The sequence below is a fragment of the Hippoglossus stenolepis genome, chromosome 20 (assembly GCF_022539355.2).
Source record: "Hippoglossus stenolepis isolate QCI-W04-F060 chromosome 20, HSTE1.2, whole genome shotgun sequence".
Lineage (NCBI taxonomy): Eukaryota > Metazoa > Chordata > Actinopteri > Pleuronectiformes > Pleuronectidae > Hippoglossus > Hippoglossus stenolepis.
Genome location: NC_061502.1, coordinates 18,978,631 through 19,005,599, shown reverse-complemented (window position 1 = coordinate 19,005,599; position 26,969 = coordinate 18,978,631). Strand labels below are relative to the sequence as shown.

Sequence of the window (26,969 nt, the reverse complement as noted above, 5' to 3'; positions counted from 1 at the left end):
CACACAAACACACAAAAGTTACACAATATAGATGCAGTTAAATATCGGATCCAGATGTAGGAATTGGAAAATACGACTGAACTCCAAATATTCTCCTGAAATCATCCGGGAGAGTCCTTGAATGCAACATAAAGATAAAACAGAGGAACCATACATGTAGAACTGTGGTTCTCAAACTCCAAGGACCCTTCAACGGACACCACTCAGACCTCAGACCCCCGAGATTCAGGCTTTTGGAGGTTTCATTACAGGAAAGTGTATGAAATTCAAGACGGAAATAGTCAAATATCGTGCGAGTGTGTTACTGATGGATTCAAATATATAGAAAATAAATGATAGAACTTTGAGAACAGCTGACGCAGACGAAACCTGGAAACACAAAGAGATTCAGGAGCTTCTGGTGATGAAGACAAAGTCGGGGCCGATCCAGTTCGTCTGAAATCGGCTTTAAGTGACGTGAGAAAAGGAAATTGTCTTGAGAGACAGAGGAACATTCGTGGATCGTGATTCAAGTGTGTGCAATTAGGTGCAGATTCAAATAGAAATTAGTTTGCAGTGAATTTAAATGGTTCCATAAGACGAGTGTTGGGTCTTTGTGGAGGAGTTCAATTCATTTCAATGCCTTTATTGTGATTTCCCAGTGTAAAACTGGCCCAGCGGTCCAGAAAGTAACATGAGGAGACAAGGGGATTCTAATAAACCAATATGATAAGTAATGAATAGAATAAAATAGAGTAAAATGAGGGTGAGATGAGTGTGTGTGTTTGTTAAAAGAGACGTTTCTCCTCTTGCTCAGAAAGTCCTGCTCTGTGGAGACGCTGGTGGTTCAGGTGTTTATTCAGAGACGAGTCTTCTTCCTGGTGGCGGACGACAAGTGTCCTCTTCTTCTCTCCTCCGCGACCGCAGGAAAACACGGCTGTTGTCTGCTCAAGGACGATTTAAAAAAACAAACAAAGATTACACTTTTTCCCCAATCATTTCTATCGGGTATATAGGTTTTTATAAAAAGTTGTTTGTTTGTTTTTTTGAATTTTCCTGTCAGCAGCGTCCATTAGCCGGTCGGGCTGAAACGTGTTTCTGATGCATTAAGTGGCGGAAAGAAATGGAAACAATCTGCTCAAGGTTCAGGAGAGAAGGTTCGGCCGTAAGGATTCTCTGCCATTCATGTGAAAGCCCGGCGAACAACAGCACTCGCTGCGCCCTTGGACTGAATATTCCTTTAAGTGAATTCTCTTTCAATTCTCATTCTTGCTTTCATATGATCATAACGTTGTATAGAGGACGAGTCACTTCACTCCTTCAGTTACTCGTAGCTTCTGTGGCGGTTCGTCTCTCGAGGAGCGTTTCCAGAGCTCGGACCTGGTCGACCCACCCGTCGCCGCGTACGTGTCTCTGCCGGTGAAGAGTCTGTGCCCTTGTGACTCAACAACCAGAGGCTCAGCATGTCCACGGCTTTGTCACGTCCACGTCACCTTGTCCACATTAGGGACAGAAAGAAAGATTATATTCAGTTTATCTGAAACTAGATTGAGACTCTGTAAAGCGCACAGCTGCACCAAGGCCGAACGAGCCGCACATGATTGAGTCGCTCTTATAGTCGGTAGATAGAAGAGGAAAGGAAGTGGTCTGATTGTTATCAGTTCATTGAAAATTAACAAAAGTGTTCTGTTGTAATGTTAAAGAAAGAAACAATCCTGGATCCGCCTCTAAATCCACATCAGCACCGAATGTTTAATGGTTTCTCATCAGGCTCCATCCTCCTACTAGAATGTAAAAGTCCCTTTAATTCAATCAAACCAAGTTACTCACAGATATCTGTCCTCTCAACATGTTTGTGTTATCTATCAAGAAAAGGACAAAACTAAATCTCACAATTTTAAAGAAACTGAATCAAGCCCCTTTATTGAATTGGCCCAAAAAGTTCTTGGGTTCTTTCTTCCAAGTTTGAATCAAATCAGTTTGATGCAGCTTGACTGACTTTAAGGAGATGTGACCTCTATGAGTTAATTGATTAATTGTTTTGTCGATAGAATTTCAGATGTTTGAGCTCCATGTTTTCAAATGTCCAGTTTTCCTTTAATGTAAAGAACACAAACATGTATAAAATCCTCAGGTTTCAGAAGCTGGAACAAGCAAATAACTGGTGATGAACCGACAATTAATCAATTATCAAGATAGATGAATTTACTGTCGATCAGTCGAACACTGAGTTTAACACTGAAGCCACTTCCAAGTTTGATTAGCAACACGACCACACTCTAAATGAAATGTCTCCTCCGATCCAAGGAAAGGCCGACGCGCTCTGACTCCAGCTGCATGAAAGGCGCCAGGTTATAAAAGCTCATTAGAAAAGGACGGACATCTTCTTTACTTCGGAGGAGGTGGAAAATGTTTGAACAAGAATGTTTGAACTTGAAAGTTTGTGCGACGGTTTGAGTGCGAGCGAGGGAGCGTGTCTTCGCTTCTTCTACGCATCAAGGTTGAGATGTACAGAACGTGAATGTTTCCCTGTTTTGATTTGACAGATTTGAAATTCCACTCGTTGGGTTTCTAAGACGTAGCTCCGGATAAAAAGGAGGATGAATTGTAGATGGGGAAAATAAAGCATCTGATTTGTTTCATGAAGGCTTCAAGCAACTGCAACAGACTATTTACTGCAATATCTGCAACATCTGTCGAAACTAACAACATTAATTCCACCTGAAAAAGGGACTAAAATCCAAATGAAACATCCACGTTTGAGGATCGAACAACTAATCTCACACATGAAATTCTTGCTATAATAATAAAACATATATAATTAACTTTTAAAGGATTTGAATATTAAGAAAAACGCAAGAACAGGTATTACTGGTATAACTAGACTGTGGAGGTCATCGTCAGGAGGGAAATATTTTTACATTTCTCGTGATAATGTAAGAAATCTTTAGTTTCTGCATCGTACAGTTACGTGCTTGCTCAGGCACTGTCAACCATAAGGTTTTTATAATACACACACCAAATATGCCGCTACAACCACAGATTGAATTCATTATTATTAGCACAATATATCTTCATGGTTCTGTCGTGGTGTCATCAACAACCGGCTTGTAATTTACGCTGTAGATTCACAGAACAAAATTATACAGATACACGACACATCCGTCACATTTTATAGAAGTTTTCCTCTGAAGTTTTCCTGCTGTTTCTTGTCGTATTGTTGTACTTTCTGACCGTACACGAAAAAACTTCTCACGTTCATTCAGACGACCAAATAAAAGGTACAATCACTTCCACAAAGAGCGTTTTCCCTGGATCTTTGAACGGGCTGAATTCACCCTACACAGCTTTTTGTAATATCTTTCTTTCATGTGAGAGAATGAAGCAACAAGTCATCATGTCGGAGACGTGAGGAGCAAACTGCAGCGTTACTGTCCTCGTCCTCGTCCTCCTCCTGCGTCTGCATGACAGGAAGTCTGCTCCGTTTTAAACATCACGACCACTTACCAACGCAGACGAATAAACACGTCTATTCAGCGTTTGTGCATCTTCAGACAACGTGGGACGTTTCGTCAACAGCAGCTTTGCTTTGTGTCCTAAAGAAAGAACTCACACTAAACACACACTTCAGTGAAGTAAAGGAGGCTTGAGAAAAGTTTAAAAGAAATAAATAATTAACTACAAGGCCGCAAAAAACAACCGAAGAGTCGGAGTCGGCCGCTGAAAGGCAGAGAGCCGCCGCGATTTAGACTCGGAAATTAAATTCAACTCTGACGCGGTGAAGCAGCTATTGAGACGCAGCTGAGGACGTGATTAGGTGTCTTGTTAATGTCTCTGGGTCTCGCCGAGGTGAGTCAAGTCAAGGAAGAGTCTCTTTTTCATGTTTGTCTATGAGGGACGACTATGGTGAATAATTTGATGCTTTTATACTGTAAGAATGTGTTTCTGAGTGTGTGTGCTCCAGGTTTTGCTCATGTTGTGGGGACCTGAATCTGTTTGCACAGTTATGGGGACATGTCTCGTTAATCATTTAAAGGATAAGTCGTAAGGATAAGGTTTCCATTAAGGACTTATAATATCTACATTAAGGCAGGAAATAGGGTCAAGCTCTTAACCTTTCTCCGCTCTCTTCCTCCCATAACCTCCAACTACCGGTCCTCATACACACATATGCGTGTGTTTGTGTGTGTATGTCTTATAAATGTCTATTAATAAAAGCACACTACAAATAAAGGACAGGGTCAAGTACGGTGCCCAAACGACTGAGACAAGCACATGAACTGAAAACACAAATGCAAGAGGCTCAACACAACTAAAACACAGTTGCTTTGGAAAGATATCCCATCAAATCCCTTCTTTTTTAATATCTTTAATAGTCTAAATGAAACAATAAATATTATTGACGTTTATTTTTAATCCTGCAAACAATAGTTGAGCATGTATCACACTTTTTTTTTGTTTGTCTTTAAACGTACAATATAAGTTTGGCCACTAGGGGTCTCTCAACCCAATCACGAACAAAAGACCCAGCTTGATGACATCATGAAGCGTGGGATCATGGGAGTTTTTATCTTTACCATCGTTAATTGAGAAAATCCACCTGACGCGACTGTAATGTATCAACGTTTTATTCACGTTACGCAGCAAAGAAACAAATAATCCTGTTTCGTTACGAGTTATGCAGTCGGATAATTATTATTATTTGTTTTATTTACATTAATGTAAACATAATTCATTGCTCTAAACGTATTATAATTCTAAATATTGCTTATGTTACATTTTAGCCTGTTGCTCATCCTTAGATCTTTCTATTGAATTGGGCATCATTAATCCTCCGTACTTTGAGCTATTCACTCTGTGTTTCAGGTCGTTTTTGATTCTTCTTCACTTTGTGATATGAATCATTTCAGCAGAGGTTCAGTCGGGTCACGTTTTAATAACTGACTCGTACATTAGCAAGTAAAATGGCTTATGTAAGTACAGTGTGCAGCTAAGTGCCATTTAATTATCCTTCATTCATCGTCCTGACCTTTTGTAACAAGAGCACGAGCAGCTTGTCTGATAATCCTCAGTCAGTGCTCAGTTATGACTGTGTTTCAAATAGAAGCTTGAGAAATTCAGGTTCCACTGAATAAAACATTGATCTTTGCTGCGATGTTCCAGGAGAAGCTGACGCCTGATTGAGGAAACAGCAGCCGAGTGAATGTTCCACCGGTTCAGGGACACAGATCTGACTGTGGTAAGAAAGACTGGCTCCAGATTTATGATGTGAAAAGGAAGTGCAGCGGTTTTGTACATCAACATCTCTTTACTGAGGCTCCAGGGGGCGCTGTGCAAATACTGGCATTCAAAGTAAACGGGCGTGAGGTTTATTTACACACAGTTTCATCCAATGAAATCTGCCCCAGTTTCTTCTTTAAATAAATCATATTTTCTGATTTCAGCAACAGAGCTTGTACCTTTTATCACATCGTTATATTTCAACCTAATAGTTGCATTAAAGTATTTACTAGTACATCTATATATTACCTTTATACACAGAAATATGGATAATAAGGATTTTATATCAGACTTGGCAGATGTTGAAATATGTTTGGATGTAATTGGTTTGCCAGATTAAAGGGACGTCTGCCTTCAGGAACCACAACAAACCTGAATCACAGAAAATCAGTAAAGTCGTAAATCGTTTTTTTCGAGACCTTGACTTTGCTGCACTGAGACTTTTCTATTAATCAACTTTTGTTTGAGTCTTTTCTCACAGTCTGAAGTTTAATATGAGTGTGCTGCTCTCTAGTGGACGTCTGGAGAAGTGCAGCCGGACAGAGTCTGAACAGGTAGAAGATCCAAACACTTTCTACCTCATTAGTCCTGGTCCTAATAAACAAAACCAACATTTAATAACACGTGTTTTATTTTATGTCTCCGGGCAGCGTCTAACTGTTGTTTCAGGTTTTACAGGATTCATCAAATTAGATTAAATGATTTAAATGTTATAGGTGTTAAACTTTGACTTTGTGTTGAAAAATGTTTGACATGGTTTGAAATTAATAAAAGTTACTTTGAGTATAATCTGCACAAACAGATTCTGCATCAGTCGAGGGACGAGTTTGACGAATCAGGTTTGAAGTTTGCTCGGAAAGAATCTTTATTGGTGGATTAAAAAACGTTAAAAGTTAATTAAATTTTCTTATTTGAAGCTTTAAAACTTCAAAACTAAAAACTTAAAAGTAGCTGTTTAAATAGTTGAAATTACTTCTTGTTCTATTTACTGACAAAAAATAATTTGTGTCATTCATGTCACATTTAGTTTGCAAAATCTAATTTGCTAAAAATATTCTGACATATGTTGGATAAAATAAAGTAAACGCAAAACTCATGTGCTGTTCCTGAACGACAATAACATTATTTCTCATTGACACAGTATGTGCTCTGTATATGAGGACAATCTTACCTGCAGCACAGCTTGTACGACATTAACACAACACACACACACACACACACACACACACACACACACACACACACACACACACACACACACACACACACACACACTCGGCCTCTAATGCAAAGTTCTGGTTAAACATTGGCCCAAAGTTTGCCTTCCGCCTTCTGTTGTTTTTACACCGAAGCTCCAGCAATTGTTGCAGCATTATTGACTTAGTAATTAAAGTATTTTAACGTGGGGATTCTGTAATCATTACATACGCCACCATCTGTTCCTGTGACGCCGCGTGAGCACCTGAAATGGATTTTTCCTCCTGAGTAGATAACGTATAAAAAGCAGGAGGAGGCGGGAGGAGGAGCACGTCACGGCTTTCATTCATCTAAAACTCTGACTCATGCAAATACCCTTTTTTATATTTACCAGGTTTTTAATAAATATTCAACAGTGTTCTCCAGTTTGAATCGTTTCTCATGTGACAAATATAAGAGAGCAGGAAAATACCTGAATTAATATTCTTGTTCTTTATCTTTACTGTGAATTAATTTGATATTAAACTGGTCTTAACCATGTTCTGTCATCGAGTTTCTTCTTCTTCAAGTTTATAACTGTTATTATTCACTTTCCAAAAAAAGATAGTTGTTAAAACTATTGTTTAAAAGAGCAAAATTATATTTTTATATCAACAGAATAAAAACCTACATTATAGAAGCTAAATAAAGTCAAAATGTGCTATTTCAACATATACGTTTTCATAGTAAACTGAGCCAATTACTGGAGCTCATCTTTTCTTTATTAATAAATGTTTTCTCTATAATTACATCAATGTTTCTGCAAAACATTGTATGAAATTATTGGGAAATGACAGATCTAAAATATAAAGCTTTACCACGTCTTATACTCAGTTTGTTGAGCAGATTGTGAGTTTTAATGTTTAGTTGTGGTCATATTTATGAATTAATAATAATAATAATAGTATAAAATGTTAGTGAAACCACAGAAATCTGTATTTTCAGTCTTAAATATCTTTTTAATAAAGCTTTGGCAGACATAAGATTATTTAGATAAAACTCTGGATTCTTTCGTCAGAGGAGCTGATCAAACAAGCGGCTCCTCTCCTGATCTCCTGGTTTTATGACTTCCCATCTGGTCCAGGACGGACACACTGAGGAGGAGAGTGCTTCCATGTTTCCCTCAGGTCACCGTGGGGGGATATTAAAAGCTTTTCTTACAGTCTCCGTCCCTCCGTCCCTCTGTCCCTCCGTCCCTCCGTCCGTCTCTGTTGGTTCTCCTAACATTTTGGCAAACACGTTTATCTCCGTCGTATCTCGCTCCATTGTGTCGCAGAAAAAAAACAAATAATTACAAATAAAAACCTCCCGACTTCAATTGTGGCCCCCGTGGTGTAATCTGCGAGTCGAGCCATTAAAGAGTCGTGTGTTTACTGGTTTGACACCAGCTCTTTGAATGGAAGGAGATAAGGATTCTATTGGGTTCTGTTATTGACTGAGGGTCAATCTGTCGCAGAGGAAAAGACAAAGACAAGAACACAAACTGTTCTTCTGTTCAGAATCAACATTATCACAGTGGAAAACATAAAGTGGGAACATGTAATAATCCATCTATCGTTCATCAAAACAACTGAAGACTCTTTGTTTCAGTTTTAATCTGTGAATTCATGTTATTAAGTCATTTGATCCACATCTTTAGTCCAAAACTAAGCTGATTATTATGTAATTTCATACAGATTTTCATATTCCCACAGAGGATGAATCCCCCTGACGTTCATGGCTCCAGCTTTTCACCCACGACCACCATGAAGTTTGTGGTTTTGAATGAAACAGATGCAGAATGGTTCAGGGAAGAAACCATTAAAGTTTTGAAGCAGATCACGATAAAGGAACATGTGAGATATGACGTTAGATATGATATATGACGCTTGGTGGAGGGATGAGACCTTTTAAGACATTTTAATACCAACATAAAAACTAATTTATGTCCATTAGTTTGAAATAGCTCTGACACAGCTCAAGCAACTTATCGTTAAACTTGTATTTCTTCATAGTCATAAACTTTAATAAAACCTTGGCTGGAAAGTTCTGAGATTAATACACAAACTTAACCAGAAACAGACGAATGGATGCAGCAGATACTGGAACCAATAACTATTCTTACTTAAAGAAAAAGACGACCCCTCCAATCTGAATTGCAAGTTCATACTTTTAAATGTCTTTTATTTGTAAAAGTTTAAACCCCAGGTCCAACACATGGTGAATAAAACAGGTGTTTGTCCAGGTTTAAACAGTCTTTAAATAATTTGACTTCAGTGTGTGTTGGTAGCTTCCTCAGGTTCATACTGCACCTCACAGTTCAGTGTCCTGGGTTTGAATTGTCCTCATCACATCACTTCTCTCACTGTTCCTCTTTCCATCCAGCAGCACTGGAGCAGACGTACTGTCCCTCAGAGTCTGGACCCGAGTGCAGGTCGGAGTCTTCACTGGACTCCTCCTGAGCCCATGAACACGGTGTTGATGGGCGGCAGCGAGGACACCAGGTCCTGCACCTCCGAGGACGACGTCACCCGCTGCTGAGACAACAGAGTGTCCTGCGAGCTGAACGCAGACGGAACTCCGAACATGCAGGGAGCCGATCCCGACGAGGGCAGCGAGTGATCTGAGGAGGAAACGTCAAGTAAACACAAAACTACTGGACAGGTTTCCACTTTCTTTAACTTCGTTTTTCAACATTTTCACTGATGTCCAAGGGAATAATTCATGGATCATAATGAAGAATCAGGCATTTTTAGAGAATATATATGTATGAGTGTCTGTAATTACCTGTAGCTCCAAATAAAAATCCAGATCTACTGAATTTAAATGAGGTTTCCTACGTGGACTGTTGGGCCTTGATGGAGGTGTGAGCTCTTATCCTCTTACTGATTGATTGATTGATTGATTGATTGATTGATCAGATTAATTATTCTTGTTTCTTTTAAACTTGATTTCCCACCCGTCGCCCCGGCTGAAGATACTTTAAAGAACCCGTCTGACCTGCTGTAGTTTCCGTCTCTGTGAAATAAGCCCCTGTGGTTTTCCTCCCGGGCTCGTCCAGGATGTTGAGCGGGTCGTGGACCTCCGAGTACGCTGAGGGGAACGGACGCAGGCTGCTGACGCTGCTGATGACGGACACGTGCTGGTCGACCAGTGATGTCATCCGCTGGCTCTCCAGGTAACTGCTGTTGCCATAGTAACCTGTCACAGGAGGAAAGTTTAGAAGTGAGGTCATTAGCGGAATAAAGAAATGACTGATATTCATCTCTGATTCACAGGAAACGTTTTTATTTTTGTCTGTAATACTGGATTCTGTCATCTCGAATCACACTTTATTTCCCTGTAATGCAAACGGGATCTTTGATTTCCTGACCAGAATTTATAATAAACTTCTGTAGGTCTCCTCACCGGTGTGTCCTGTGTGTCCAGCGTACGTCTGTCCCTGACACCCACCCGAGGGGTTCAGTCCAGACCCCACGAAGCCGAACCCCTCGGCCGAGTCCAGGATCTGAGCGTCCAGCGTCTGTTCGGTCTGAACCGGATCCGACCCCGAGCTGTAGCTGGACGTGGGTCGGACTGCGGAGCCGTAAGGTGTCAGGCTGCAGCTGCTGCCCCCGGACGAGGGATGGACCGATGGAGGGTGGTGGTTGTAGAACAGGTCTTTGCTCAGCTGCTGGTCGGTGAAGGTCGGGTAGCGTGAGAGGTGATAGGCCAGGGACGAGGTCTGAGACTGAACCGAGGACAGACACTGATTCTGAGGCTGAGATCTGAAAGTAAAGAATGAAACAAATCATCAGACATTAGCATAATCACACAAATATCAGAAGTCAAATCAATATTCACCAATGACACCAACTCTGCATATTGCTGAAAAATATTTTATAAAAGAAAATTTCTCCTACAATAAATATCAAACAATCATACAAATTATATATTCAATACCATTAGTATAATTACAGCTTTTTGTACATTTAAAAATATTATATTTATTTTATATTTTAGGGCAAATTAAGAAGAAAATCTTATATAAAGTTTTGTGTAAATCTTAATATGGAGATGAAACTTTAGCCCTTATGAAGATGGTTAAATGTTAAAACATGTCTGACCTGAGTGTGGGCTGGTAGCTCGGGGTCGAGGAGCCGCTCGCCGGGGGGAAGTAACCAGGGCTGGTCTGAGCCAAGCAGTGGTACAGGGTCTCCGGGTAGGCGGAGCAGGGGCTCGGCTGGGTCATGGCGCTGAGAGAGGAGAGGCAGGACGAGGAGGAGGAGGAGCAGGCGGAGGAAGAGGAGGACGCCAGGAGCCTCCCCGCCATGGGCCCCTGGTTGATGACGGAGCCTCGGTGCACCAGCGCTGCTGGGGAGATAGGGGGCGTCATGAGGGGCCCGCTGACCTGAGAGAAGTCCAACTGACCACCTGGTGGAGACGGTGGAGACGGACAGAGACGGAGAATTAACACAGGAGGACAGGAAGGGGCGGGGCCGGGGGAAGAATCCATCACATTTAGCTTTTGGTTTTTACCTGAAACGGTGAAACCAGCGGCGTCTGAGCTCTGGTAGACGACGGCGCCCGGCTCCAGACTCTGCTGGTGATTGGTGGACAGGGACATGTAGGTGTGCTGCTCCCCCACAGACTCGTTCTTCACCGACTGGTCAATGGCGGCGTTGGCCTTGTTGCGATTGGCAAGAAAACAGGAACTGGGCGACGCCATGAACGCTGCTTTACTGGCATCTGAGGGGGGCAGCAGCTCGTCAACGACAACATCTGATAAAACTCACAACACAGGAAACTGTCCTAGTTTGTTTCTTCATTACTGAACTGCAGGACCATATACTGTCCTGTAGGTGGCGCACTACTGTGATAGTTTATCTTCTTTTACATTATTTACTCAACTGCACTAATCATTTATAATCTGTTGATCTTTTAATTTAGATTAGATTAAATTAGATTAACCAAATTAGAGTTAAAAAGGTCTATTACTGTTTACCAATTAATTGATTATCTGTTCAGTTCGTCGACCAATCATCTCAGCTGTCAATCATTGCTTTTTACCCTGTTTTTATAGCATCAAATAACTTATAAAACCAAACTTGAACAAACTTCAGTGTGATAAGAATAACCCAAAATGGTTCAAATCCCGCCCGCTAACAAGGAGGAGGCAGCTTTAAGACCAAAACTGCAGCCAGCCACCAGGGGGCGATACAAATGATTTGGCTTCACTTTTGTGGAGCTGTCATGTCTTCATTTACAGTCGATGGGTGTAATAAACATAAAAACTGTGTGTTTGTCTCGATGGCTGATACCTGCATTTTTCATGTACTTGTCCAGCAGGTTCTGCAGGTCCTGCTCCTTGTCGTTGTTGAACTGAGTCTCCAGGGCCAGGAGGATGTACTCGTCCAGCAGCATCCGGATCAGATGGAAGGAACCTGGAGAAGAACGAGACGTCCCCACAGGTCAAAGTGTGAAACAGCAGGATTCCAGCTGAGCGCTCAGACTCAGGATTCCTGTGTCAGACCCAGCTGATCTTTGTTTGACCTGCGAGGTCACGGGTTTGAAACCTGCAGCGTTTGAGCTTCAGGGAGGGAGCCGGCGAATGGCCGATGTTTATTCACGTAAACGAAGCCTGTGTGTTTGAACAGAGAGCACGCGACCCTCAGATAAGACTGTTTAATAAAGGAGAGTCTGGCCATTACAATTTATGGCACTATTGTGTGTGTGTGTGTGTGTGTGTGTGTGTGTGTGTGTGTGTGTGTGTGTGGTGTGTCTTACAGCTTTGTGAGGACCATTATGAATTTAGACCTTACGTAATAAGGACATTTTGGCCTCACTTAAAACTGTGCATGTGTGTGTGTGTGTGTGTCAGTGTGTGTGTGTGTGTGTGTGTGTGTGTGTGTGTGTGTGTGTGTGTGTGTGGGGTCAACACATCCTGTGGACTGAATGATTTAGAAAGAGCACAAAACCAATTAGCTAAGTGACAGATACACAAACAATAATCACCATGTTACGTTCAGTCTGTAGCTTTTATAAGAAGCTTGTGTTTTAAGACCTGTCGACACTATTGCAGACGTTTTGATTTTTGAACAGATATTCTCCCAGTTTCAGTATTTGAAGAGGAGCGGGTTCGGGTTCCTCACCGAAGCTGGAGGCGTTGTTGAGCGTGAGGTTGTGCATCACTCGGGCTCCGAAGAAACTCCACCTGAGCAGGAAGTCCTGCGCTCGCTTCTTCATCGTTCGCCCGCTCTGCTTCCCGGGCTGCGCAGAAGGAGAGAGAACAAACTGCTCGGTTGCACGACAGCTCGTTTGAGAGTGTGAGCTCACAGAGTGACGACGGGGAGCGGCTGTTACCTTGATGACTTTGTGCTCCACCACCGAGTCCAGCCACTCGATGAAGGACTCCACTGTGGCGTTTTTCCTCAGCAGCTCCTTCAGCTCCTGGAAGACGGTGATGGAGTCGTCTGGAGAAAAGAAGACACGAGAAAAGAGATTCTCATTTTGTGTTAGAGCAGAATCTGGCTTCAAATGATGTCAAAAACAAGATGGCAGCTTTGTATCCGGGTATTTTGGCTTCATTTCTGCATAGCGACAGGAAGTGGAGACGTGTCTTTATGATATTTGCATATTAAGGTTCCATCGTAGTGACGGGAGGAGAAAACATCGTCCCTCAGCGGTTGTCTTACACTCAGAGTAGATGTCCGGGTCCTGGTCTCCAGCCGAGTTAACGCTGAGCAGCGGCTGTGAGCTGATGCTGCTCAGATCCACGTTATCGATGTCCAACACCATGCTCGTCACCACCGTCTGGTCAAACAGCGCCGGACGAGCTATCTGCAACAACAGACGAAACTCAAAAGTCAGTGTTTACTCTAATGTTTGGATATTAGCTTGTCCTGTACAGGTGTGTGGTACCTGTGCCAGGTGTAAGAAGGAGGTCTGCCTCTTCAGGGACGCGACAAAGCGGCGAGCAATGGGGAGTTTCTTAGCTGCAAGGCATTCTGGGAGGTTTTCCAGGGAGGAGGCCAGCCAGTGTTCCCAGTGTTTGGCAAAGCTGCGGATATCTGCCAGAAGACTGATGAAGCATTCTCACGGTTATTATCTTGTTTTAGCGTTTATGTGCATTTGCTTGATAAGCGTGTGTCATTGGTCCATGTTTGATACCTTTGATTTATTATGTTTGTCAAGTGTCTGTGTTTGTACTTCTGTGTTTTTATACATGTCTATTTGTAGTATTTTTTACCATCAACCTGTCAGGTACTGCAGATGAAAACTAGCCTGTCTGGATAAATCTGGTGCATTAACATGTTGGACCTGATTTTAATTAATGTGCATTGTCCTTTTTAAATGAATAAACATAAACAAGTTACAGCTTTCGGATGTTTAAAACTTTTCCAGCTCCACTCTTGTGTCACTTAACAAAAGAAAGTGAGTAGAATTTAATGAAAACTATCAGGAATTATGTCTAAAACTACAACAGTGAAATCCAGGCATCATAAACTGGAATATATCTTCCTGCCAACATGAAGAATTCCTTCCAACGTGTTTATCTTTTTATCCAGGAAGGGAACTGTGGTTCAAATTGTTTTTTCTTAACAAGGATTCTAGTGATGTCAGAAAAGATCCTCGGATAATTTGTGAAAGTGAAGTTTAAGAAACGAACCTTTCAGGCATCTCCTGCATCGTAGCAGGAATCAGAACATCTGTCAAAACCTGAGAAAACAAAGGATTCACTTGTAAAACAGAACAACACACAGAGAGAGGAAGTCATAACAAAGTTGAGATGGAGTTTAAACTCTCAGGCCCCAGTGCATCCAGATATAAGATATAATCTAAATTTCAGTGATTTTAATGCCTGTTAAATTAGTTTTTATGTTTGAGAGTTTCTATTTCTGAAGGATTTCATCAGGACAGAAATAATTTAATAAGGACCTTGTAGAGGATGGAGTCACAGACGCAGAAGATGTCGACGATCACAGGGTTTTCCAGCAGCGGCAGCAGGTGGTCGGGCATCCCCTGCCAGAAGTGCAGCAGGAAGTTCTGGATCTGCGTTAAGAAGATATATTAATGTTTGTAGAAGATCAGTATTAGTTAGAGTGGACGGTAAACTTTCTCTTTATGAAGGATTTCATCGTCGGTGGAAACAATAGAATTATCATCACCTCCTCAAAGTTGACGTTGATGGCGTTGTCCAGGATGCACTGACAGTGGGTTTTATACATCATGATCAGAGTGTCCACCTGCAGAGGAGATATTACACACGTGATTCATTCAAAAATCAATCAATCAATCAATCAATCAATCAATCAAACTTATATAAATATATTCATCACCAACCTTTTCTCTGGGGATGCTTCCCTGCAGCAGGAGATGCTGAGCGTTCGGGAACTCTGGCAGCAAAGTTCCAGTTTTGGAGCTGAGAGAATATTTCCTGGTGAATCCTCCCTGAAACATACACTTTATGTGTTATAGATAAAAGTATGTTTCTATTTGAATTTAGATAATCACACAATCTACTTATTTTTACCTCATTCTTGAGTTTGCTCCCTGAAAATCTGTGAAGAAAGAAACAGAAGTGGTCTCAAAATAAAGTATATATAATTTTAAATCAAAATAAAAGTACAGTGCAACATGTAAAGAGCAAAATGGAATGGAATTAAACAAGATTCACATAAAACATAGTAAATAAAGTGAAACGTCACCTGGTCAAACCTTTTCCAGAATACACAGAGTGATAGTAAGCACTGCTCTCTTTGATGCCGATTCCATAGTAATGATATCTACAATAAAAAAAAACAAAGATTAGAAATAACATCTTGTATTTAAACTCAAAACAAAACAAACACCTCAAACGTAAGTAAATCATTTTTTATTTGGTTAATATTTACTTGGAGTGCCCCCTGGTGCCCAGTCGTCTGGTCGTCAGAAGAGGAAACTTCTGTCGGATCGTCTGAGGAGAACAGGAAATTTCACAAACTGTTATTAGATTCCTACAATACCATTAAAACGTATAATATGTAATGTGTGTAAATTATACTGTTGAATTCTGAGTGAGATATTTGAAACAGCTGTGGGATAAAGTTTCCGATTGAAATGAACTCAAAACTAAAAAGTGTTTTTACCACGACTACTAAAAGTATTGTATCTGTCAACAAGACATTTTGGACAGTGAGGTGATTTAAAGTATGAGAAAACACACACACACACACACACACACACACACACACACACACACACACACACACACACACACACACACACACACACACACACACACCTTCCCAAATGTAGCAGCACAGGCCGGCTCCAGCTTCTCTTTCCTGCAGAAGTCCAGGTAGTGGGCGTAGAGGATGCAGCGAGGCAGACACACTCCTTCACACACGATGTAGTTCTCCTCCAGCCTGTTGTCAGGGAGAAGTACTTTTACTCAAGTACTGTACTCAGGTAAAAGTACTTTCCAGAGGCCTTTGAGGAGGCTGTAAACGTCACGTTGTCTTTACGGGTAAACATGTGACCTGTGGGTGAACATCTCAAGAAAGACACGGAGGAACTTTCTTTACACTTGGTACAAACGCTACAAACATTTAGTTTGACTCAAAAATGAAACCATTAGAATTGGTTTGGTGGTTGAAGGTCAAAGGTCAAGTTCACGATGACTTCATGTTCTTGGGGATTTCATTTTGGGCCCAAACATTGGACTCATGGATGACCTGAATAGAGTTTAGAGGTCAAAGGTCACCAGTTTTGCTGGTGCAATGTTCCCAGAGCTCTTACCACTGGAGCGTGAGCTGTGTCTGCTTCTTCTTGTCCTTGATGATCTGACTGATGGTTTTCCTGGAGGACGAGATGCTGTGTTTGATGGTCAGCTCGGAGTTGAAGTCCACCAGGTCCTGGTCGTCCTCAGAGGACGGCGTCTCGTTGCTGTCCTCAGCTTCTGAGAAGATAACCAGACTAATACAGCCCGTGGTTCACATGAGGAGACAGATGCACCTTTTCTCTGAGGCTGAGCTCGGTGTCAAATCACGAGTGCGAAACACGAAACATAAAATCAAATAACAAAACACGACAAATCATAAAACTGTTAAAAAGACGGACGGTGCATTCGTCCAATTGAGCGACGAGTCTTCGTGGCAGGATTTTGTATGAAAAAGTCTTGCATAAAATTTAAAAAAGTTATAAAAGTTTTTAGTTTTTACGTTTTACAGACATTAGTCTGAAAGTAGAGCTGCGTTTAAAATCACTTCTTTCCATTTTCATCTTTTTTCTTTGCTGGTTAATTTTATTTTCGCCACGTACAAATGAAACACTCACTATTATTTGAGTGTCTTAATCATCATCATTTTTACGAGAGAAGAGAGAGAAGTAAATTTAATCTTTAGTTCAATAGAGCCTGTATAGCGCCACCATGTGGTTGACTAGTGTCACTATTTTACCTCAGAAAATTGCACCTTAAATTCAGATTTAAAGACTCTGAGGAAATTAAATGAAGAAAAGAGAAGAAGAGAAAGGATTAAACTGTAAGAGGGTTTTTAATATTAATGTCCGAGCTCTGTTTCTTTTGAAGATTACATATAAAACCGTATTAATTGAGTGAGTTTGCTTCTTTACCTGATTTAATCCCAGAATCGTCCTCCTGAGGGAAAAGTGTCTGTCCATTGAACTCTGTGTGCTTTGCGTCCGGCGAGCTGCACAGAGTCTCGGTCAACGAGTGAATAAGAAACGCTTCGTCTCTGCCCGAGCTCTCACTGCTGCGTTTCATCGGCATCATCAACCTCAAGGTAAATACAAATCTAATCAACCCGAGAGGAAAAAGGTCAGTTTGCTGTGGAGAGACACCCCGAAGACCATTTGTCCTTGAAGACCGTGAACCAAGCGAATCCTCGGACCCCTGTTTGTCAATCCTCCTTCACACGGATCCAGGGAAACACAGGAAACATCACCTGTAGCATCTCCAGCGTTTGGCTCAGTTTACAGCAGCTGAAGGGGGAAAAAGTGGAGAAAAGGCCTGGGAGCTGTCGGTGGACGTGACGCTGCCTCCTCACACTCTCACGTCTGAGGGGAGGCCGAGCTAATGAAGCCCTGGATGCATTCATCATATTTACAGAAGGCTAATCCAGGTTATTAATGATTAACAGAAGAACCCATCTGTCCATCCGTCTACGCTGCCTCCCACAGTCTGCTGGACCTTTACACAGAAACAAAAAACCCTTAAAGGATCTGATGTCACAATGTTCCAGTTGATTCCAGTTAGATTTTTACAGTTTAAGAAAAATTATTCATCTTTTGATCATTTTAATCTGTTAATAGGGTTTTTTAATTGCCAGAGAAAATGACCATCACACCATCCTAAAGCCCAAAGTGAAAATACAATGTTTTGTACTTTAAGAAATACTTTGAATAGATCTTACTTATTTTTACTTATTCTTATTTTACTCATCTAATTTTAACTTCATTTCTACAGTTAGACATTTACTCCTATTTCACTTATTTGTATTTGTACTGTCACTTATATTTCTGTGACTTTACATTCTATTGTTTTATTTTTGTATATATTGTGTAAGTGTAATCTGGAGCTATCTTATATAACCTTATTGTGTCACATCTTATCGTATCATATTGTAAAGTATCGTAAATACAAACCCCAAAAATATTCAAGTAAAATCAATATTTTCAGCAATAAAAAACAATCACAAATCAGTTGTTTAGCACTTTGATTGGTTATTGACGAAAATCATTTATTGATATTCAGAATTGTTGCCAAATAATTACAGAAAAACGTATGAATGAAAAAGGTCATTGTTTAACCACCACAACAATCTAAATAACACATCGATCAACTCTAAATATAATAAAATGAAGCGTATTTAAAAAGCTAGCTAGCTAACGTACTGTGTTTCTATTGGCTGAGACAATGTACACACCTGAGGGAGGGAAGACAAATGGTATCGTCCACTTTAGGGGTGTCAGAAATATTATTTCAATATTCTACCAGGTATTTATCTGTTAAAATACATAGTTATATTTACAATAACATGTGAGAACGATATAAAAACACTTCACTGACTACAAGCTCATACTAATGTCCGCTATCTGTGGATACTGGGGGGGTAACCCAGCTCCTGCCTCCCTGTCTCCGGTGCTCCCTCTCCCGGCCGGTGATCCAGGTGCAGCAGCGTCAGCTCCGGTTCCTGTTTCCCGGAGAGGTGGAGCTCGCGAGGCGGATCGACCAGGTGAGAACACTCGGTGCCTGACGGAGGAAGCATGTCCGCTCCTCCCACTCCGCGAGGCGGCCTGAGGGCTGGAGCCGGCCCGCTGGAGGCCGCTGCTACACCCACACAGGAAGCTAGCTGCTGTTAGCTCCTGTTAGCATAGTTAACCTGGATGTTAGCAGCTACAGGTGAAGCTACACCGCCGCTATGCTAGCTCCTGTTTATTCAATCTGAACGGTTTCTTTACTGAAGAGACAATTTACTGCAGATTCACATTTTAATTTATAGTTTTGTTCTTATTAAAATCCTGTAATTTTCTATTTAAGTGTCACTGAATGCTAACCACACATTAGCAGACATATTAAATCACTGGATAGTTTAGCTCCTGCTGTCAGATAATAAACATTATTTATACATAAAATTAAAACATGCATATAATTATAAAACATAAAAGCTGCACAATGTTTCCATATCACAAACACTCACCAGTACCTGCACTGATTTAACTCATTTAATGTTCCTATTGCACATTATCTGTATGATGTATATAACTCCACATGTACGCCTCTTCACTCTTTTATATCTATATAGTTCAATACCATTTTATTTATTTATCATACTATTACGAATATATACTTAATATTTACATATCTAATTTACATACATACATCTGTATTTAGTTATACTCTATATAACATACTGCTATTCAGTAGATGGCCGCCCCTCACTGTCCCACCAACTTTACATACTATGTCTACTTCATTCATATATATATATATTTTGCTGGGGCGTATTAGTGCAAGCACAAATTAATATGAGAAAATGAGAAAAAATATATGTATATCCATAGTGAAAGGTGTATATTATATATTTATTCTCTGTATTTTTTTAATGTTTTTATTCTTGTTCTGTTTTGGGTCATCTGGTGACGGTCTGGTAAAACTCCCTCATATTGTCCCTGTTGTGTTCAGATGTTTTGATGGTGGCGCCTCTTATTTGATTTCTGCTTATGTAATTTTAGATTGAAGGATTTAATCGTTTGTTTCCTCTCAGGCTCTGGTTGGAATATGTCGGTTACTGATGCCGCTGCCGGTCAGTCGCTGGGCTCCAGGCATCAAGAGTAAGTAAAACAATGATAAGTGATGCTGACACGTTCTCTCCTTCACTGTATTGTTTAGTTTTCAGGCTAATTTCTCATTATTTTTCAGTGTATATTAAGCTATTGTATTCTGTTATTATTTTGTATTTCCTCTTTGTGGATGAACTGATTAGTTGATTGACAGAAAAGTAATTGGCAACTATTTCGAGAATTGTTTTGATCAACTAGTTAATTTAATATCTTCTCACCGTTTTCTCGTGTCTTAAACAATAAATCAAGAAAATAACTAATTTATGCTTCAATCCACTTTTTGAAGAATAATATAAACCACTTTACTTTCAGGTCTCAGAATCCACGTCCATCAGCATCATGTGCCCTTTGGCCAGTGGACCTGAAATTAACACACATGGACTGGAACCCGGAAGCCACCCTGATTCACTTCCAGGGACAGTACCTCACCATCTGTGAGCTGGACTATACCATTCTCCAGGGGGAAATACAGAACATACCAAAGACAAAAGCTGCAGTGGATATTGGAGAGTTTTGCCTTGTGGAGGATTTGACTTCTGCCCGCTGGTTCAGAGGAAGAGTTCAGAATCGACGAGAAGACTTGTTTGACGTATTCCTCATCGATCACGGAAACGTCTTGAGCGTGGACGTTACCCACGTGTCCTCCTGTTCAAACGACCTGTTCATCCTACCTCCAAAAATAGTTTGTGGCTTCCTTGCAAATGTGCTGCTGCTTCCGAGCTGTTCTCATGCTGTAGTGGAGCAATACTTTTCTAACCTGATTGGAAGAAACGTCTCAGGTGACATTCAAGCCCTCCTTCCCCACAAAGTCCTCCTGTTGGAAGCCCCTGACATCAACAGCGACCTTGTAAGACATGGGTTCGGGAGACATGTGGACACAGATACCTTCCTCCTCCTGGTTGAGATGCTGACAGAGCTGCCGCTCAAACAGAATATGGAACCAGTGCCTGACTTACTCATTGAAAAGCCACGGGGACACGATTATCGCTTCAAACTAGCGGGTTTCCAGGGATTCAGAGACACTCTGTCCTTCTGTCGGCCGAGATTGAGTTGTGGGACACGTGCAAAGGTGCGAGTAACTGCTGCCGTCAACCCCAGGCTGTTCCACTGTCAAATGGCCAGTATGAAAACCGATCTTTGGGAAATGTCCAACAAGCTGGCTTCAGTCTGTGAGTACAGAACCAAAGATTACAGCCAGAAGACGCCAGAAAACCTGGGTTTACTGTGCTCAGTGAAAAGCAAAGACGGGAAATGGAACAGAGGCTACGTGCAGTGTCTCCCCATCAACTCTCAACTCAGAGTTTTCCTCATTGACTATGGATACTTTGAATCTATTAAAGTTGAGAACGTCCTCAGGTTGCCCTCCGATCTCTGTTCAACACCCATCATGGCGTTCCCCTGCTCGCTCTCCTGTCTGCGTGATCAGGACGAGGCCGTCAAACCTCAGCAGCTGAGTCTCCTCCGGGCAGGTTTGCTGGGGGAGGAGTTGGACGTGGATATCAGAAGTTATGATGAAGAGCAGCATCTGTACACCGTGACATTGTTTGGTGCTGAAGATGCTGATGTGAAGGAACCAGAGCAAGAGCGTCTCCTAAAGGGAGTTGAGTCGGTTTCTGAAGCAGAAGAATTGTCACCTCAGGGTGGTTTTCTGTACTATGAAACCATCATGGGGGGAGCCCTTGATAAAACACTGGAAGCAGAAGAGGTGCAGGAAGACTCAGTGTTTGTGGGCTATGTTGAACACGTCCAGAATCCAAACCACTTCTGGATCAGAACACAAAAACGCAATGAGGAGTTTGAAGAGATGATGACGAAAATGGAAGATCACTTCAGTCAAGTGAAGCTGGAGGAAGACGTGCTCGTGGATCCTGAGCTCGGAGCCCAGTGCTGTGCAGTTTATGAGAAGGACATGCACTTCTACAGGGGCGTGGTCACGGACACTCTGGAGCACGGAGCTGAAGTTCTCTTCATCGATTTTGGGAACATTGAGAAAGTGCCACACATGTTGATCAAGAAAATACCGGAGGCATTTGCCAGAAAATCAGCATTTGCCTTTTGTTGTACTCTTGTTAATGTATTTCCTTTGGATGAAGTCTGGACGAGCACGTCCTCCGACGCTTTCAGACAAGCTGTGTCAAACAAAGCTCTGTTGGTCCACGTGGTCCAAAGGAGGAAAAACAAGTTTGTGGTCGACCTCTATGAGATGGGACAGGACAACAGTCAGAGTATCAGCGATCTCCTGATCACCTCAGAACAAGTTGAATGCTGGAAGGTGACCACTGAGTCTCTAGTGCACAACAACACAAAGGCTACAGAAAACTCAAAGTGCCCAAGACATCGTCTGACGTCAGACATCGGTCGGAAAACAAAGCAAAGTGAAAGTTATGAAGAGGAAGAGAACGCGTGTAAAAATGAAATCAAGAAGTCTCGGATCCCTGTCAGCTTCAAACCTTTAAGCGTCAAACCTGGGTTTGAGTTTGCTGTTCAATGCACTAACATCGAGTCTTCATCAGATTTCTGGTGCCAACCTAAAGATAAAGGTCCAGCTTTGGAAGAACTGATGGATAAAATTCAGAAGCACTACTCAACCAGCACGTCGCCCGTTGAGTCAGGGGTTGAGTGTTGTGTTGCTAAGTCTCTAGATGGAAGATGGTACCGAGCCTTCATCACAGACAAACACAACGATCATGCCAGTGTGATGTTGATTGACTACGGTTTATCCATCTGGGTCCAGGAGCATCATCTTCAGGCAATAATGCCAGAATATGTCGATTTGGAAGGACAAGCGTTCAGGTGCAGTTTTTCAACCCTGATTGAACCAACTGACCCTGAGAGCTGTGGGAGCTGGGGCCCGGAGGCGTGTCGCTCGGTGAGAAAGTTCGTCCAGGACAGCGCTGGCGGTCTGAGATGTAACGTTGTCTCTCATCTGATTGTGCAAAACAAAGGGTTCTACAATGTTGTGGATCTTTACAACACCCAGACCCAACAGAACCTAACAAGCTGGCTTGTTAAACAGGGTCTGGCAACAGCGGCAACAATCTCAACCAGGCAGTTATCAACAGTGTCCCCTGAGACTTTCGTCTACTCCTCTTATGATCTGAGTCCTGGAAATGAAGAGCAAGTGTACGTGACCCACGTGAGTAACCAGTGGGAGGTCTACTGCCACCTGGAGAGAAACAGCGAAATCATCGAGGAGCTTGAGAAGAAGATCTCAGAGGAGAGCGAGAAAATGATGCAAGCCAGCACAAGAGCTGTGGTGAGGAAGCTGTGCCTGGGGAAATACTTCGATGGCAAATGTTACAGAGTGCTGGCACATCCGGTTCCGTCCCCCCTGCATCTCAGTGTCTTCTTTGTGGATTACGGAAACAAAAGCATATCTGAGAAAACCCAGGTCACATTCATTCCCAGAGACTGTGCCGATCTGCTGTACACCCCCATGCAGGCTCTCCGGTGTCGCCTCGCCTCAGTGTCCGAGGAGGAGCTCTATGCCGACGTCAAGGAATGGCTGGACAGAACAATCCTCAACAAGCAGGTCAGAGCCGTCGTAGTTGGACGGAGAGAAGATGGCTCGTTTGATGTTGTGCTGTTTGACGGAGACGTGAACATCAATGAGAAGGTGAAGGAGCTCGTTCTCAGTCTTTCACCGAAGCAAAAAACTGTTGTTAGTTCTGCTCCCACGATAAAAAAGACAGAAGTTAAAACTCCTCACAAGGGAAACGCAAAGATCCCAGTCAAGAGTACGAGCCAACGTAAAGGGAAATCGAGTTCCCACAGAGGTGCTCAAGTTGGTAATGCCCCCCCGAAAAAGAAAGAAGACACAAAAAACTGTGTTCATGGGAAAGTTCAGAACAAGAACACGAAAATGAAACAGCCAAACGACAACAAGACAAAGAGCAGCGCTGCTGAGAAAACACGGAGAAACTCTGAGGTTAAACAACAAAGAGACAAGGACACAAATTCAGAAAAACCTCAAAACACCCAAAAAATTGAAATCCCTCAACTCCCATGTTTGCCCGACAAGAACATTAGTGCCGGTCTCCGAGCGAAATGCTTCGTCTCCCACATCAACTCAATCAACAGCTTTTTCCTTCACCTGGCAGATGACGAACCCGCCATCGTGAAAATGTGTGAAGGTCTGAACTCTTCTACCTTCAGAAGTTCCTTAAAGTCCGTCGTGTCCGTGAGAATCAACGACCTTGTTCTGGCCGTGTACGAGGAGGACGGCGCTCTGTATCGCTCTGTGGTGAAACGCTCTGAAGGGAGCTCCAGCTTCGCAGTGGAGTTTGTGGACTATGGGAACTCAGCAGTCGTGGAGAAGGAGAAAATCCACCTGATACCAGAAGAGCATCTCTCTCAGCCTAGATTCAGTTTATCCTGCTGCCTGGTGGACACGAGCGCGTTTGAAAATGATGCTTCTTTCACCGATGCTGTCATGGAGACGCCTGTCATGGTCGACTTTGTCCGTCAAGCTGGAACTCAGTGGAAAGTCAAGCTCCAGATTCTAGATGGAGAGGTTGATCTTCCTGCAGCACTTGAAGCGGTTGTTGAAACCGGTCCTGAAAACAAAGAAGAAGACGAAGAGGAAGAGGAGTCTCCTGTGACTTCAACTAAAATGGAGCAGGAAATGACATCTGAAGAGAACCACCTCAGAGCAGAAACTAGCGTCAATGAAACGACAACTTTCGAGAGAGTCGTGCAATCTGTTGCCAAATGTCAAAATGTGTCACTGCCGAACAAACTGAAGGTGAAAACCTGCAGGCGCCTCAGGAGTCGCATCACAAAGAAGAGAGGGATGAAGAGGAATCGGAGGGAAACGAACGATTGTACTGATGCTTTCATTCCTCCGAGTGTTCAGGCCAAAGACAGAGAGAATGGAACAGTTCTGTCCGTCCTGAGCGACGGGGATTTCTACGTCCGACTTGCTCGGACCAGCTTCCTGCTCGATGCCCTGGACAGATTCACAGCTGAGAACCTGTGCAGATGTGAGCCGGTGGCGGAAGAGGACGTCAAACAAGGCCTCAAGTGCTTCGTTCAGGTTCCCACAGACAACACGTGGCAAAGGGCTGTTGTTCAGCATGTGGGTGAGGAAAGGTGCAACGTCCTACTGGTGGATCATGGAATTACAGAGGAAATTCCAAACGCCTCGATCCGACGACAGTGTGGAGACTTGACAAGAATCCCCAACCTGGCAGTGCTGTGCAGAATAAACTGCTTTGGGTTCAGCGAGCGAGAGGAAACCGACAAATCCTGGTGTGAGACGCTGAAACCGCTGATCGGCAAAGACGTCAGCGTCGTGTTTGTGCGTTTCTCAGGAGCTGAAAACCTGTGGATGGTTGAACTCGTCGTTAACGGACTGTTCATCATGAACCAACACGATCAGAGGATCCCATCAGAGGCTGGAACTCAGAACGACCCCAACACAAGTCGTCCTCAGAGACTCGTCTTCGCTCCTATCGACTTGGACTCCGGATACTTTGGCTTCGCTGCTGCGGTGACGACTCCGTGTGAGTTCAGCGTCGTCCTCGAGGATTTTCTCCTCATCACGGACAAAGTGTCCGTGATGCTGGAGGAGCTCCCTGAGCAGATGTCTCCTCTCCCTGACGCCCACATAGTCCAGGGCACCTGTTGCCTTTTGAAATCAGACTCCAAGAACAAGTGGTGCAGGACAGAAATCGTGAATACCGACGCCGCTGTGGTGCTGAACCTGGTGGATTATGGGCATTGTGAGTCCGTGCCACTCAAGCACTGCTCCGAGCTGAGGATGCTTCCAGAGGAGCTGCTAAAACTCCCCAAGGTGACCTACCCCTGCATCCTGCGGGGGGTGAAGCCAGCTGCAGACACACAGTGGACCGATGAGGCAGCGGATTTCTTTCAGCAATGTTTGAACCAGAAGAACCTTCAGATCTTCTTCAGAGAGTTCGTGTCACACGCTCACTGGAAGGTGGACATTTTGGCAGATGGCGCCCATGTGGCCAGGGAGCTGGTGGAGGCCGGACACGCCGACTATGTGGACGTCATGCTGGGACTCAGGTTCGATTCCTCCTGTGTCTTTAATACTTAAAGTTCAGTCAGACCTTTATTTCTTCTAAAACAAGTTTATTCATCTTTATTCATTGCAGAAAGTCTAGAAATGTAAAATATAGGAACCAGTTTAAATTGATCACCTGGAAATCAGGTCGTATTTTTAGTGTAAATAATTTTGCTGCTCGGACGAGAAAAAGTCAAATGTTTGCATCATTTCAAACTAAAAACACATTAAAATGTTTGTGACGTCCTCAGGTTCCAGGAGCTGATCCCCTGCCTCGTCCCTCTGAGCTCGGACAGCGAGAGAGCGAGCGAACAGGAAGTGGAAGCCTCTGATGGGACGTCCGATCCTTCAGCTGAGGAAGACGAGGGGAGGAAACTACTCAGTTCTTTGTCCGGATCCACTCGATGTAAGTTTCTCACACAATTTATGTATCGGTGCAAAGTGAGAGGTTGAAGGTTTTCTCTTCCTCTGTGAGCACGAGGGTAAATAGTAGTATCACATTTAAAAGTCCTAAATGAAATTAGCTATAAGTTAAAAGTATTTAATTAAAGGACGTGAAGGTGACACAGTAAAGTTAATTCTGTTTATTCATCAAAGCCAAACACTCAGTTGACAGTTGGTCGTCTTCTTGTGTTTCAGGCGACGTCATGTGACGGTGGCTTGATGTAAAACGGGCAGTGAGGCCGTGCAGCACTTTGTTCGATGCCAGCGTCAAATCAACCTGTGAGATACGACTGGTATTCAATGAAGCTTCAGTATCAGTTTTATGAGTGAACCACGTTAACTTGACGTCACATGACTGATTCTGTCTTTAACTCGTGTTTCTGTGAAGACTTTATTTATTTATGTTTTGTTGACTGAGTTCTTCACATTCGTGTTTTTTTCCTGAAAAGTGAGTTCGTGAAAAGTTTAAATATTTTCAAAGATGTAAATTGTCTGTTTTCATTTCTACATTTAGGTTCATTCACAATATGTTTTATGTTTAATTGTTTTGATTTTAAACTGTTCCTTTGTTAGAAAAGAGAAGTGAATGTAAAGCAGCCGAGGAAACACGTTAAAGTTTAATTTCTACTTTTGTTCCTGCATCTTGTTTTATTGACTTTGAAAATAAATAATTTCTCCTCATAAACAAGTTGCTGACTCG

The 26,969-nt window shown here is 42.5% G+C and overlaps 2 protein-coding genes across 2 annotated transcripts; one reads left to right on the top strand and one right to left on the bottom strand.

Moving 5' to 3' along the window:
- Positions 1 to 8,824: 8,824 nt before the first annotated feature.
- rfx6 (regulatory factor X, 6) lies at positions 8,825 to 17,224 on the bottom strand. The gene is made up of 20 exons (XM_047338120.1): positions 17,068 to 17,224; positions 16,234 to 16,393; positions 15,737 to 15,860; positions 15,348 to 15,409; positions 15,162 to 15,239; positions 14,987 to 15,014; positions 14,797 to 14,904; positions 14,622 to 14,699; positions 14,392 to 14,505; positions 14,123 to 14,172; positions 13,375 to 13,534; positions 13,149 to 13,293; positions 12,817 to 12,926; positions 12,606 to 12,723; positions 11,775 to 11,897; positions 10,993 to 11,202; positions 10,581 to 10,887; positions 9,883 to 10,241; positions 9,475 to 9,675; positions 8,825 to 9,097 (listed from the first exon to the last, which is right to left on the bottom strand). Exons 1-20 carry the CDS (start codon positions 17,222 to 17,224, stop codon positions 8,919 to 8,921), a joined length of 2,871 nt encoding a protein of 956 aa, XP_047194076.1. The 3' UTR covers positions 8,825 to 8,918.
- Positions 17,225 to 18,623: 1,399 nt separating this feature from the next.
- tdrd15 (tudor domain containing 15) lies at positions 18,624 to 26,957 on the top strand. The gene is made up of 5 exons (XM_047337964.1): positions 18,624 to 18,689; positions 19,722 to 19,788; positions 20,110 to 25,827; positions 26,077 to 26,231; positions 26,465 to 26,957. Exons 2-5 carry the CDS (start codon positions 19,736 to 19,738, stop codon positions 26,476 to 26,478), a joined length of 5,940 nt encoding a protein of 1,979 aa, XP_047193920.1. The 5' UTR covers positions 18,624 to 18,689; positions 19,722 to 19,735; the 3' UTR covers positions 26,479 to 26,957.
- The last annotated feature ends 12 nt before the right edge of the window (positions 26,958 to 26,969 follow it).

Coding starts and splice junctions, on each gene's coding strand:
- tdrd15 (XM_047337964.1), top strand. CDS start 19,736: ATGTCGGTTACTGATGCCGCTGCCGGTCAGTCGCTGGGCTCCAGGCAT. Junction 19,789..20,109: donor CTGGGCTCCAGGCATCAAGA/GTAAGTAAAACA, acceptor CTTTACTTTCAG/GTCTCAGAATCCACGTCCAT. Junction 25,828..26,076: donor GACGTCATGCTGGGACTCAG/GTTCGATTCCTC, acceptor TGACGTCCTCAG/GTTCCAGGAGCTGATCCCCT.
- rfx6 (XM_047338120.1), bottom strand. CDS start 17,224: ATGCCGATGAAACGCAGCAGTGAGAGCTCGGGCAGAGACGAAGCGTTT. Junction 14,700..14,796: donor GAAGCATCCCCAGAGAAAAG/GTTGGTGATGAA, acceptor TCTCCTCTGCAG/GTGGACACTCTGATCATGAT. Junction 10,242..10,580: donor AGCTACCAGCCCACACTCAG/GTCAGACATGTT, acceptor CTTTACTTTCAG/ATCTCAGCCTCAGAATCAGT.